Here is a 14,969-nt window from a genome sequence, read left to right on the forward strand (position 1 = left end):
TTTCCTAAGATATTTCATTTTTCTGGAAGAGGGCTGGGTGATAACTTCCTACACTACCACCAAACCAACAGGATCTGCAATGGCAACCATTTAAATAAACTTCCACGAAGTTGGAGACCCTTGGGTGAGACTATTCTGTATCCTATTCCACTTCACATTTCTTGCCAACTGCTAATTATTTCTGGCTGGTAGTAACCCAAGTCTTTATCCACATTTGCCGGTAAAGCTGCCCTGCCCTAGCAGTCGAGGGTTTTTGTTTTTATTTCTTTTGAAACGTGGACGACGTCCTTCGAAACAGGTTCGTTCCCCGCGGTGTAAAATCTCAACACCGATTGCGATTTGAAGAGGACGGGAGGATGCCGCCGGGAGCGCAGCGCAGAGAACCGAAGCAAGCGACTGGTCGCCCTACCCAGGCCTACCTGTGGCGAGCGAGGCAGGTAGGGAGGGAGGGAAGCCTTCGCAGCCCGAAGGAAGCCCGAAGCGCATGACCAGATGGGCGGAACGATGGGTTGCGGCTGAGACGCCCCCGAAAGTAACGCCTCCGGGAAAGGGAGACGGAAACGGGATTGTCTTTCTGGCCGTTGCGCCTCCGTCCGTAGCGGGATATATTTCTGCCCGCCCTTTTTGTCTGAAAGAGTGAGTGGGGCACTTTGTTGTCTGTTTGCGGTGGGGAGGGGGGGAGTGGGGAGGTAAATCCGGTCCCCGCAGTAACGGATCGGGCGAGCCCGGCGGGGTCGCGGCTCGGGGCTTTGGGGTGAGGGCGGAGCGGGCGCAAGGTGTGGTAGCGGCAGTACACGCAAATTGCGTGATTTGCGCGGATTAAAAGATGGGGAAACGGGAAGCAGTGCGGAATTGGGTGGGAATTCGTGTATCTCGAGCATTCCTAGTGACATTCTGTGGATATTTCTTTGGAAGTAAGGCCCGGTAAGTTTAATGCGTTATGTAGGTCTAAGGTTGTAGATGTTAAAGTGCACTTTGATGCTGGAAAGTAGTAGCTACGTATGTGTGGGATATCTCCAGTCTTCCCCCCCCCCCCTTCTCTCTCTCGGCAGCACAAACTTTGCTCAACAACCTGTGGATAAGGCAGGATTTCTCAAATCTTTTTTTCCCCTTATTTCCCTCTCTATAAACCCTTCAGTGTTGCTAGTTGATCTGGTCATTAGGTGGGGGGGGGGGAGAAGGTTCAGTTTGGTTTTCTGTCCACAGTTTATTAATCTAAATTGTATGATAATGAGGGCAAACGTTTAGAAATATGGCATGACATATGGGAAGGGTCATATATAGCCCGCATTGAAAATCACTGCAATACTCGGGAATTAGAGCTTGTGGACCTTGTTTTATTTTCTAAATTATGACCACTGTGTTGCTTTTTCCTGTTTATATATTTTGGATTCTCTCAAACTATCCAAGCATCACAGTGTAGCAGTCTGGACTTTGACTGATGAGGCATTACACTTTATTGTTGTGGTTTCATGGATGCTTCAAGCATTATGATAAACCCAATATCAAATTTAAAGCAATCCAAGTGTGTTGGCAGGTCCCAACTGCCTTACTATGGAAGAGGATTTATAGCTCAATAATTGCATGTTAGATTTCCCCCACGCCTGGCTTTGAGTGCAGAAATTTAGTTGGCTTTCCTTTTTTTAAACCTTCACTTGAACTATTTGTCACCAATTTGCAGGGTTTTTATTATTAATAATAAAATGTTTTATTAAAAATAAAAAATATTAATAAAATTAATAAAATAATATTTTATTATTTCCAAAATAGGGGAAGAGGTCACAAATGTCTTCAAGGAATACATCACTGGAGCACAAAAGTGGGAAGGAAAGTCGTTCTGTCCATTATGATAAAGCATATGTGGATTCCCCAGAAGATGCTGAGGAGATATTAAATTTGGAATCGTTGCCACCGCCTCTTCCATTACAGCCACCATTTGGACCTGAATTTTATCCAAGCGAGGATGAAGAGTTGGCTGAAATCCCTGATCTCAAACCAGTGAGAAAATTCATTCCTGATTCATGGAAAAACTTCTTCAAAGGAAAACGAAGTGATCCAGAATGGAATAAGCCAGTATCTGCCATTTCAGATGGAACGCAATGTTCTCCCCCATCATCTCCAACACTTACTCCAGTGAAAGCAGACCATACTTCAACACCAAGTTCTTATCAAGATCCATATGGAGGATCAGGAGGGACTTACAATTCACGAAAAGAAGCTGAAGATATTCTCCCTGCAGATCCATATGGCTCTCTGGGAAGGCACACTCAGGCTCTGACATACAGTGAGAAAGTAGAAGCTTTTAACCTGAGATATTCCTACATGAAATCTTGGGCAGGATTGCTTAGAATCTTGGCTGTTGTTGAACTGCTCTTAGGTGCAGCTGTATTTGCCTGTATCACAGCTTACATTCACAAAGACAATGAGTGGTACAACATGTATGGCTTTTCACAACCATATGGCTATGGTGCAAACAGCATATATGGTGGTTATTATTACAGTGGACCCAAAACTGCTTTTGTTCTTGTTGTAGCAGCACTTGTTTGGATAGTGACTATCATACTTCTAGTTCTTGGTATGTCAATGTACTACAGAACTATTCTTCTGGATTCCCACTGGTGGCCTTTAACTGAATTTGGAATCAATGTGGCCTTGTTTATTTTATATATGTCAGCTGCTATTGTCTATGTAAATGATGCAAACAGAGGAGGACTTTGCTCATATTCATTATTTAATACACCATTGAATGCTGCTTTTTGCCGTATAGAAGGTGGACAGACAGCAGGAATTATTTTTTTGTTTGTAACGATGATTATATATCTCATCAGTGCAATAGTTTGCCTAAAATTATGGAGACATGAAGCTGCACGCAGACACAGAGAGTTCATGGAAGAGCGGGTAAGTTTCAAGCACAGCCACAAAATTGTACTTTATGTGTGTTTCTAAATGAATGATGGAGTATATTGTTTCCATAAAGCTTATTTCCTTCATTTTTTCTCTCTCTTAAGATTCAGAAAAAAAGTATCAAAGACTGCTAGGGAGAAATAGAGTTTTTAAAAAGTTAAGGAACATTTTCAATCATTGCAGATTCCTAGAAAAGTTTCAGTAAAGGGGTAATCCACACATTACTTTTTGTAATGTGTTGATTAGGGAAAGGCAGAAATGATTTCCTTTGCAATTGCTTCTTCTCATAGCAATCCTTCAAATTTTATTTTAGGGTAATCTGCAAAATAAAAAAATTGAATTATCTGCATTGATATATGAAAGCAAAATATAAGTACCTTCAGAACCAAGTAGATAAAGTAACTGGATTTTTCTAGTAAACTTGCCATTGTTGCTTTATATATGAGTTCTTAGCCAAGAGTTGTAGTTGAAACCAAAGATGTTTTAAAATAGAACTATAAACATAAGCCATATGTATTGATTATTCTAGGTGAGTTTTCATGTAGTGTCTCACAACTTTTTTTTCATGGAATTGTTCTCTGGTTTTAGAAAGTGATATCCATAAACTTGCTATCAAAAGATTTCCAACCATTTTAATTTCCGTGTACAAGCATTTAATTATTATGTCAATTTTCTCAATTCCTATGTAGGTAAAGCTTTATGGAAATCACTTCTTTATCTATCAGTCACTAAATACAGCAGCACTGGATAATAAAAATAAAAAATAGAAAATTTGTGGTTAAAACAAAACATGCATTAAAACAACAATAAAACAACTCAGGGTAGCCTTGGTCCTTGAGATGGGCAGCAAATAAATGTAATAATAAATAAAATGGGAAAAAAACAGTTAACATTTCAAAAGTCTGCCTAAATAAAAATATTTTTCTACTTGCAGACTAAAGTACCATCTGTTTTTTGAAGATAATTTGTTTTCATGCTAATTCTCTGCAGAGTTTAAAAAAGGCGTACACACCACTACAATCTATATTCTGTCAATACAAAATGAAATGAATTTGCAAAATAGCATTATCAGCAGTTACAATATGAATGTATACATTTAATACTGTTATTTCTGTTTCTTTTATTAGATGAATTCACAATCATTTGCACCAAAGAGAATGGTAAGAACCAGAACTACATATGTTCTATTTATGTTGTAGTTACTGAATTTGAGTTATTTCACAAAAGTGTCTGCTTCAAAAAGACATAAAAAAATATTAATTCTTACAAAGAAAAAAATCTGTTTTAGTGAAAATTCACAAATATTGATTTGGTGTTCTACTACTAACACCACCTTATTTTCCAGTTAATGATTTTCCTTCCTGATGTTGAATTTTTACAGCAGTATCTTGCAGTTATTGCCATCTGCAAAACCCAATGGAAAATCATGAAATATTTTAGGAGGCAACGTGAAAGTTTTCAAAAGTTTTAAGTATAATTTGTTTCCCAAATCGTTCAAATGAGATGGTTTGGGGTAGGTCACTAGGTAGTACCTTAAGCCTCTGTAACAACAGTATTATACAAGATGCCAGGGGTATTATTTTGGCTGCAAAATTTCTTGTCCAAATGAATTTAGAGTATCTAACACAATTGCTCATTTCAACAAACTAGCACTAGAGAATTGAAGTTTAAGTTACTTAATACAAACTTGTGCAAAAGTAAAAAAATTGAAAATTCTTTTTACATAGTATGAAGATCATGAAAATGACACATCCAAAGTAGCAATAAAGACACTGAAGGTTACAGAAATGAAGCCTGAAGTACTTAATGGCCATATACCAGCAGGACATATTCCTAAACCAATAGTGATGCCAGATTACTTGGCGTAAGTATATGTATTTTTGTATGCAAACAGCGTTTAAGATCACCATTACATTAAGCCCTAAACCACAATTTCCAAACCACACTGGCTTGATTCCAATAATACATTAAAAATAAGTAAGGCACATTATAAGATTTAAAAATGCAATATATAAATCCAACAAATATAGTTTAACTATGTGAAGGTTAGTGAAGGTTAGTCTGTTATTCACCATTTATTTACTTTTATTTTCCACCTTTATTTTTATAAATAACCCAGAAGTAGTGTACAAATGCAATACATCTTTATCCTCCTATTTTCTCACAACCATCACCCTGAGAGATGTGTTGGGCTGAGAGTTAGTGACTGGCACAAGATTGGCCAGCTGATTTTCATGGCTGAGGCAGGACCAGAACTCAGAGTCTCACAAGCCTGGTCTTTAACCGCTAGACCAAACTGGCTCTCTTCCTGAGACATTTGTTGTTTAAGTTGTAATGCCACAGCTTGGAAGAAGTTTTCCTAATTTATATAAAAAAATAGGTACACTTTTGATTTTGATTTTTAATTTTATTAAGCTTTGGAGTCAGACATATTAAACTGTAATGTGGCTTGTTTAGATTTGTCTTAGTCTTTATGTGACTATTACTTTGTAAATATCTTAGGGTTTAACCAATGGTCACTTTGTCAGATCATACTTCAATCATATGATATGCAAATCCATGAATTTATCCGAATGTTTAAAATATCTGATCCAGTCCATTGCGCCAAATGTTTTCCAGATAAGTGATTGTCCCGATTTTTCCAATCCAAAAATTGTATGCTAAGGAAAACAAGGATTCTAGCCTTATTGATGCAATTTTTAATAATCTGTAAAGAATTTCCCATGTTACACATTTTAAAGTTAAATTTTCAGTATTCCATAATACACACTTTTACAATTTACTGAATTGTTGACGTAGCACTGATTGGAAACTGTTTGCTTATAGAAAATACCCAGCAATTCAGACAAATGAGGAAAGAGACCGTTATAAAGCTGTATTTAATGATCAGTTTTCTGAATATAAAGAACTGTCTTCCGAAGTTCATGCAGTTTTGAAGAAATTTGATGAGTTAGATGCACTTATGAGGAAGCTTCCTCAGCATCCTGGAAACACTCTGGTAAGTATGGATTTAAAGTTTGTATTTGTAAGTAGATATTGAAACATAAGTTACCTAATCAGTGGTCTAATCATGATAATACCTTCATTTTTGCCAGGCATACATATTTTATATTTCTTACTAAGTTCCATAACTTGTTAGACAAGTTAGGAACATAAAGAAGATCTTGTTATTCAGGGGTCCTCAAATTAAGGCCCGGGTGCCGAATACGGCCCGCTGAAGCCATTAATACGGCCCACATGGGACCATGAGGTTGCCCTGCCCATTGCCCCACCTACCTGCCGGCTCCCACCCACCTTCTGGAGGCTAAGGAGGCCAAAAACGGAACGCGCAGAAGCCTCAGAAGGCTAAAACCAGGCTTGTTTGGGGGCGGCAGAGTGGTTCTAGAGGCCCAGGAGAGAGAGAGAGAGGGAGGGAGAGAGGGAGAGGGAGAGAGAGAGATGGAAGGACGGACGGACACACACACACACACACACACACAAATAGAAGTCCCTTACAGCCTCCCCCAAAGCAGCCACATTCCTTCACTAACTTGCTTTCCACCCCAAGGAGCATAACAAATTAAAGTTTAATTTGTGTGTATTGTTTAATAGACTACTATATTGACCAGACGCACCCAGTTACATGACCACCTAGCCACGCCCACCCAGTCATATGACCACTTAGCCACACCTACTCAGCTGGTCTGAGGGACCGTGAATTGGCCCCATTTAAAAAGTTTGAGGACCCCTGATTGTTATCTAACTTTACACTGTTATCTAACAATAGAATGATTGGAACATGTTGTTGTTAGTTGCAAAGTCGTGTCCGACCCATCGGGACCCCATGGACAACGTTCCTTCAGGCCTTCCTGTCCTCTACCATCCTCTGGAGTCCATTTAAGCTCACGCCTACTGCTTCAGTGACTCCATCCAGCCACTTCATTCTCTGTCGTCCCCTTCTTCTTTTGCCCTCAATCTTTCCCAGCATTAGTCTCTTCTCCAGTGAGTCCTTCCTTCTCATTGGGTGGCCACAGTATTTGAGTTTCTTCTTCAGGATCTGACCTTCTAAAGAGCAATCAGGGTTGATCTCCTCTAGGACTGCCCAGTTTGATCGCCTTGCATAGCAGGAGTCTTCTCCAGCACCATAGTTCAAAGGCCTCAATTCTTTGGCGCTCAGCCTTTCTTATGGTCTGACTATACCCAGCCAAACATTGCAACTGGGAAAACCATAGCCTCGACTATACGCACTTTTATTGTCAGGGTGATGTCTCTGCTTTTTAGTCTGCTGTTTAGATTCGCCATAACTTTCCACCTCAGGAGCAAGCGTCTTTTAATTTCTTGGCTGTAGTCTCCATCTTGCAGCCCGGGAAAACAAAATCTGTCACTATCTCCATTTCTTCGCCATTTATTTGCCAGGAATTGAGAGCACCGGATGCCATGATCATAGTTTTCTTAATGTTGAGTTTCAAGCAACTTTTGTACTCTCCTTCACCCACATCAAGGCTCTTTAATTTCTCTTCACTTTCTGCCATTAGAGTGCTATCATCTGCATATCTGAGGTTGCTGTTATTTCTCCCAGCAATCTTAATTCCAACTTTTGATTCATCTAGTCCCGCCTTTCTCATGATGTGCTCTGCATATAAATTAAATAGGCAGGGTGACAGTATAGGGCCTGCCCGGATTCCTTTCCCAATTTTGAACCAATCAGTGGTTCTGTGTCCAGTTCTCACGGTTGCTTCTTGACCCGGATGCAGGTTTCTCAAGAGACAAATAAAATGGCCTGCTACTCCCATCCCTGATTGGAACTACTAATCACTATATTGCCTGGTCTACTTTCTTGGTATTTGTGATACAGATGCTTCTAACCGAGCTCGGTGGTTATGCAGTTCTTACCAAAGTTGATCAAACAAGCAAGTGATCTCTTTATGGTGACATTCAAACTTTTCCATAAGCATGTTAAATGTTAGAATAGAACACATGTGGCATTGAGACTTATTGCTATATTTCTCTTCAAGTACCTACTTTGTTTAATAACTTTTCATGAATACAATAGTAATTTTTTTTAAAAAAAATCATTTGCCAAACAGTGCGAGCACTTACAAACAAACCAGAACTTTATCTAAATGAGACAGCAGCAACTAATAATCTTAACAGTCTCTTTCTGTCATGTTCTCTTAATGATTAATCTTGCTTCCAATTCAAGAAAGGAATTGCAGTTGCTACATGGGGAGAGATTATACTGCTCTTTCTGGGGACCTATCATTCTTTTTTGTTGTTTACAAAGTTTTTGATTGTTTATAATATTGTATACTGCCCATAATAATTATGGCGTCAGAAGGTAGAAATGTTAAAAAGTCAAGAAATAGTTAAACACTAATAGAACAAACCATTGTACAAAATAGAAAATAAAAACATAAAGAATATTATAAATTTAATAAGTAAATGAAATGTATTCATATTTTACATTTTTTCTTTATTAGGAACACGATAGAATCGCCAATGTTCTCCAACAGTATAAAAAGAAAAAGAATGTGAGTATTGTCTTGTTTATGTATTCATTGCTGTCAATGACTTTGATGTCCAGAGAAATAATAAAAACACCACCAGGGATCTATGAGCTTTTAGGATTTATACCAGTTTGCTGATATTAAAAGAGCCATTATTGCAAAGGAAATCAGCAATGACAGATTATAAAATTAAAGATGTGTATGTGTCTGTGTGAATGTGAGTGTATGCACACACACAAACACACAGATATATATATATATATCATGTGCAACCCTTATGAATCTTTCTACAAAATATGCATCCTACAGTTCCTAATAACTTCTTGCTTCTCATCAGGAAGACCAATTTCTCTGTTCATTGCTATTGCAATAGATCAGTCTGCTCTCAGTCTTTTGGTTCTGATCTTGCCTGATCCAAACTGCGTATGTCCCTAGTTCAGTGTAAAAGCATATCTAGAATGAAGTAGTTCCCAAATTAAGTTCTTGACATCTTCAAAGAAGATTGAAAAAAATGCCTAATGGTAATTCTATTGTTCATACTCTACCAGATGGACTCATTATCCTACTCAATGTAAAATAGATTTTATAAATTCCTGTCATACTGAAATCAGTGGAATTATTAGTCTTTGCTCCATTTAGTGATAAATGGAGATAGGATTTCAGCATCAGATGGAGGTGGGATACTACAGGTTCACCCGGGTTCGGGAGAACCCGTAGCTAATGTTATGGCTGGTTCGGAGAACTTCCAAATCCCACCCCTGGCTGACCCTGCCCCTCCCACCCCACTCCTCCCCTCCCAGGAGTCTCCACATGGCCTGTTTTGGCTCTGAAGTAAGTGCAGGGCTCATGCGGAGGCTCGGGGAGAGAGAAAAACAGGTCTCCCGGAAGTTCTGGAAGGGCCTCCAGAAGGTCTCCAGAGCCCGGGGAGGCAGTTTTCGCGCTCCCAGAGGCTTGAGGAAAGCCTCAGGAGCCTGGGGAGGGGGAAAAGCCCCCCCCAACCGTAGTGCAAGAGGCCGCCAATGCCACGTCCACCATGGCCACGCCCACCCAGCAACCAGGCAGAGAACCCATTGCTGAAATTTTTGAAGCCCACCCCTGATCAGATATAAGTTATAACTTCCCCAGTTGTCCAATAATGGCTTGGCTGCTCTGCTGGGCCTGAGGTATGTTATATCAAACCAAATCACAGCATATTTTAAGAATTTTCTACAGTGGCTACCAGGATTACATATTTGAGCCAAGAATTGAGCTTTTCTGTGTATCAAATGCTCTCCCAATAAGATGGGGATTTCATTCACATAAAATTAAATAATATACTTTGTGTATGAAATGAACATCAAAGGTAAGAAACAACTATTAAGGATTTTAGCTTACTTCCTTTTTTCACACTTATGACCAGTGTAACCTCTCCATGGTCATGTGATCAAAATTTGAATGCTTGGCAATTGGTCCATATGTAGCCATGTTCTGAGGTCATGTGATCACTTTTTGAGAACTTCTGTCAAGCAAAAATAATTGGGAAGCCAGATTCACTTAACAACTATGTTACTAATCTAACAACTGCAGTGATTTACTGAACAATTGTGTCAAGAAAGGTCACAAAATGGAGCACAACTCACTTAACAAGTGTCTCATTTAGCAACAGAAATGTTGGTTAAATTGTGGTTGTAAATCATATATTTTATTAGTTACTCGGTTAACCCAAAGGGATGGATATTGTAAATTTACTTACTGAATCATTTGTATTTCAGGATCCCACATTTCAGGAGAAGAAAGAACGATGTGAATATCTAAAGAACAAACTTTCTCACATAAAACAACGAATTCAGGAATATGACAAAATTATCAATTGGAATACTTAGAATGACTTTAATTTTACCAACAAGATTTGTTGATCATTTTAAAATATTTATTGCCATTATTGTACATTTTTCTTGTAAAATTAGTAACTAAAATCTAGGTTGTATATTGCAAACTAAGGAAAAAAAATTCTACTGTAAGCTGAAAAACGTTCTCATAATGTAGTTAAACCATGTCTACTGTTGATAATCCTATTCTAAAATAACAGACAAAATTAGTATCTTTTACTTTTTAAATTCAAAATATTTGTATTTCTGTCACTGAGATATTTTCCTAAATATGAATATGCTGTAAACGGGTATGACTTAAGTATGACTTAATTCCATGTGTAGCTCAGTTCCATGAAATGCAGTTTTTCAAAAATCCATATGTATTACAAATTGCTTTATATGCTAGGGTGCCACTTAACCATTTATGTGTAATGACCTACTTGGAAGGACAAGGAACCAGAGTCTAGCCATCTCCTCCTTTGGCAGGCAGGAACTTGGATTCAGGTTCTACAGAACCCAAAACATGTGTTTGGTGATCTCATCGCTAGGAACATCAGTTCTTAATTCCCTTTTAGCAATTCCTAATGAAGTGTTGCATAGTTTGTGTTAAGGAGAAATATTCACATGCATGAAACATTGGATTGAGCTCTATATTGCATAGGTGATTAACCATTTTTTTATATACATCTTTATATGAACTAATAAATGTTTTATTTATATAACAAAGTTATGTTTTTATATAGGACAATCATCTTGTTCAGCAATTTCCATTGGATAGCCATACATTTTAAAATTAAATAATTTTGAAAGTTTAATATTTGTAAATCTTGACATTCTAAGCAAAAATTGGAGTTGTATTTTTGTGACCTGTATTTATTTTGCAACAAAATAGGTATATGAGATTCCATCTGACAGGCTATGGCATTTGAAAACATCACAATTATGCAAAGTACAACCTTTTTGTAGGAGGGGTAGTTACCTTCATGCTTTCTTGTTGGATCATATGGATGTGGAAACAAAAGTTCTGGGATTAGTATCATTCTTTTAAAATAGATTCTGATGGATAAAGGGACCTAAATCTTAAGTATTTAGATACATGTCATTTTATTTGAAAATCTCTCACAAATTTATTTTATAGGTAATGTATTTTGAGCATACAAGTACAACCTTTCTCAGAGAAAGTTATTAGCTTTGTTTGGGGAAATATCATGAGGAAAGTATGATAAAAGAGAATGTAAATACTATCAAAGAAAAGCAGCATTCAACTAAAATATTTTCAGACTGAAACTGAATCTTACTGTCCTGCTGAAAGACAGCAATGTATGTATGTATGTATGTATGTATGTATGTACAGGGCGGGGCATAACCTTTTCCTAGGGGGTCACAGCAAGATCGACAGCAGTTTACAACTTCCGCGACACCTCATTTTAAAGCCCATAAAAAACTGAATTCAATGAGCTATTAAATGTTAAATTTGCTTTAAGAATGGCTGGAAAATTCGATTCGGAAGAACAAAGGATCATTGACAGAATAAAATGCATTGCCTTTCGAGAGGCTCGCGATGCTGGAGCAACAACAATGTCGAATTTTGGGGCAATGACGTCTGGCCGGGAAATTCGCCAGATCTCAATCCGGCAGAGAACATTGGGGCCATAATTAAGGATGAAGTGGAAGCTCTGATGATTCAGGAGCAAGGTCAAAATCGATATTCGGTTGAAACTTTGAGAATGAATTTGGAAACTGTGTTGAAAATCTGGAAAATCGAACGGAACTGTTTGAAGATTTGTTGTGTTCTTATCTACCTCGTTTGAATGCTGTTCGAAGGGCTAATGGTGGTCATACTGACTATTAAATCGTGTCAATAAACTCAGTTTTTGATGGGCTTTCGAATGGTGTATGAATTATTTGTGTTGTTATTACAAGTGTTGCTGTGACCCCCTAGGAAAAGGTTATGCCCCGCCCTGTATGTATGTTTGTATACATACATACATACATACATATATATATATTTGAATTGTCAACTAATTTCACCTCTTAAATTCAGATTGCAGGAGTGATTTATAGCTGACTTTTTCTAAACAACTTAAAATGTTGATTGGAATGGCAGGTGCAGAAAAATTATTCAGGGCATTAAATAGCATAGTTGTTTAATACAGCTCTTGGAAAATAGAAATTCCAATTCACTTATCTTTTTATAAGTGAGGTGGGAATTTCATATATCTTTCTACATTTCTATATTGTATCATATCACATTTTTTACAGAAGAATCTTAGCACATTGTAGTGAATTTCTATAACTTTAAAACAATCTCCTTTTAGCATATGATTCTTTTTATTAAAATTTAAACAAGAAGGTAAAAACTAACAAATACAGAGCAAGGAAGAAAAAAATAAAGCAAAAAATTCAAGAAAAGAAAAGTTAAAGAAACAAAAGGAAAAAGATAATTTTCAAATAACATGCACTACAGTGCAAGTCATTTTCCTTTGGTTTCTTTATAGTATTAAGTTATAACGAACCTTCTGAAATACTGAACTGTATATTTTCATAAAATAATGAATAAAACATACTAGACAATCCATGATCTGTTGTGTCATCTTTTCAGACATATTTACTTACCTACTATTTGTGCCCCCTCACAAATCCTCTCTGATCCAAGTCATTTCGCTCTCTCACATCTATTTACAGGAAACCTAACAAGGCTCTCTCACATACTCTTATTCCCTTGTGCACTCTTCCAAATGTGTACGTCACCTTTTGTGCTCCACCAACCAACGCAACATCTCTCACGCCCCCACACTCTTCCTGACCTGCACTGTTCCCCTTGTGCTCCCTCACACATAGCAACCAATGCCACACCCCTTACACACCTGATCCTTGCCCTTGCACTCTTGCACACCTGCTTAGAAGCTGCATCCTCCCTGCTTCCTACACAGCACCTTTCCTGCACTCCCATACACACCCATACTCCCTCTCCCACCCAGTAACAATCAGTCACCTGCTTGTCAGCCTGGAATTTCCAATTTCCTGTCATTTTCTCCATTGGCCTTTCTTCTGGGAAGCTGGCAGAGTGCAAGCCACATACTGCCTTAGCACATTGTGTAAATGCAGTCACTTGAGTATGCAGTTGAAGTGACACCTCCTCCAATTTGGGTAACATACTTAAAAGCTACATAATGTTGTTAATGCTTCAGAACAGTTGTAAGTGAATGGATCTGTATGTAGTGTGATTTGTAGCAAACTTTCGCCTTTTTTCTACTGCATATACGTAGGTGAATTTAGACAACGCAGCAGGTATGTATAGTGCTTGGCTAAATATGGGCAATCATAAATGGTAATTTCATTCTACAATGGTTTATTATTATTCATTCAGCTTCTTACTTTTGCAAACAGCCTATCATACTGTGTTTAAAATTCAAAAGCGGCAGGTGTTTTGAAGTGATTATATTCTAACCATCACCACTAAATTAAGTATTAATCAAACCTCCGTGTGTTTGAGGTTTGTATCCTGAGGCAGCAAACAGCTTTATATTATATTCTGTCATTTGCCAAATGTTAAATCTTTGTGTTAGCAACTCATTTAAATGCTTGACATCTGTTTTTTCAAGATAATTGGTTCAGAGAAAGATACTTAGGACATTATTCCATTACAAGGTAGTGGAATGTAAAGTGGAAAGAAAAGATTTAAAATACTGTAGAAGCACATCAACCTGAACATATCTAATCATTAGGATATATCAATTTCTTTAATTCATTATTTTTAATAAATGAATTACAGAATGGAAAGAATAAGTGCTGAATGGAGAATTCTGGGAATTGGAAGTTCACATATATTAAAAGCTGCCAAGTTTGAAAAGCACCATACTACACCAAAGTTATTTTTTTGGATGTCAATGTCTTACAGAAAATAATTTTCTAATTGCCAGTATTGTATTGTAGGAAGTTATCACCCAGCCCTCTCCCAGAAAAATGAAATACCCTAGAAAATATCGAAAAGGCAGAATATTTATCTGGATTTGAAAAGGAAAAAACATGTTTTATAAAGAGAGAATAGCTCCCTGCAGCTTCCTGCCCCAACCCACTGTGTCAATGGGCCATTAAGAAGGCCAAGCCAGTCCCTTTACATAATAAAGAGTTCTCCCCTTCAGCTCCAGGGAGATAGGATGAAGGCATGATAATATTGGCCCTTTACCCAACTCACCACATGGCATCTGAGAACTCAACCAAACCTGGATTCAAAACACAGCCTAGAGAGTTGCCCCTGCATGGCCACATGGGAGTCTGACAACCAATCAGAATACAAGCTCAAGATCAAAGGCCAGAGGGGGATAAAACCAGGGACTCAGCACATCAGTTGTCCTTTCTCTTTTCTCCATCAACATTGAAGCATGTGATCACCTTTTCTGTTCAGGACTCAAGCCATGTGATTCAGTCCACCAGTAAAACCATCTTTCCAAGCAGCCTTCATGTCCCCAGTGTCTTTTTCTCCACTTGGAGCCGAAACCAGAAGGACATTTCTTCCAACAGTATCTTATCTCCTTGGGTGGAAATATTATGTAATTATATCCAATAATTGTTCTAAAGTTGTTGTCATTGTTTATGATGGTTTTATATATGCTGCGGTGTAAGAAGTATCTCTGAAATTCAGAAAGGTGCTACAGTGAAATCAGAAAATAGATCTGTTGCTATGGGGTTCACCTGATTGTGCCTGCCTTGTGTGCAAAGCAGGTAA

At 37.9% G+C, this 14,969-nt stretch overlaps 1 protein-coding gene across 2 annotated transcripts; it reads left to right on the plus strand.

Annotated features, from left to right (window-relative positions):
• MARVELD2 (MARVEL domain containing 2) lies at window positions 1–11,443 on the plus strand. 2 transcript variants are annotated; one of them, XM_032214049.1, is made up of 7 exons: window positions 1–636; window positions 1,771–2,898; window positions 4,032–4,064; window positions 4,632–4,768; window positions 5,731–5,902; window positions 8,364–8,414; window positions 10,142–11,443. In XM_032214049.1, exons 2-7 carry the CDS (start codon window positions 1,786–1,788, stop codon window positions 10,250–10,252), a joined length of 1,617 nt encoding a protein of 538 aa, XP_032069940.1. In that variant the 5' UTR covers window positions 1–636; window positions 1,771–1,785; the 3' UTR covers window positions 10,253–11,443. The 2 variants fall into 2 exon arrangements, with proteins under 2 accessions (XP_032069940.1, XP_032069941.1); XM_032214050.1 differs by lacking the exon at window positions 1–636 and adding an exon at window positions 755–924.
• Window positions 11,444–14,969: the final 3,526 nt, after the last annotated feature.

This window comes from Thamnophis elegans, chromosome 3, assembly GCF_009769535.1.
Source record: "Thamnophis elegans isolate rThaEle1 chromosome 3, rThaEle1.pri, whole genome shotgun sequence".
NCBI lineage: Eukaryota > Metazoa > Chordata > Lepidosauria > Squamata > Colubridae > Thamnophis > Thamnophis elegans.

What these genes read in the sequence shown, in the direction of transcription:
- MARVELD2 (XM_032214049.1), top strand. Translation starts at nt 1,786, where the DNA reads ATGTCTTCAAGGAATACATCACTGGAGCACAAAAGTGGGAAGGAAAGT. An exon ending in GTGATGCCAGATTACTTGGC is followed by an intron (nt 4,769 to 5,730) that starts GTAAGTATATGT and finishes GTTTGCTTATAG; the next exon opens with AAAATACCCAGCAATTCAGA. An exon ending in AGTATAAAAAGAAAAAGAAT is followed by an intron (nt 8,415 to 10,141) that starts GTGAGTATTGTC and finishes TTTGTATTTCAG; the next exon opens with GATCCCACATTTCAGGAGAA.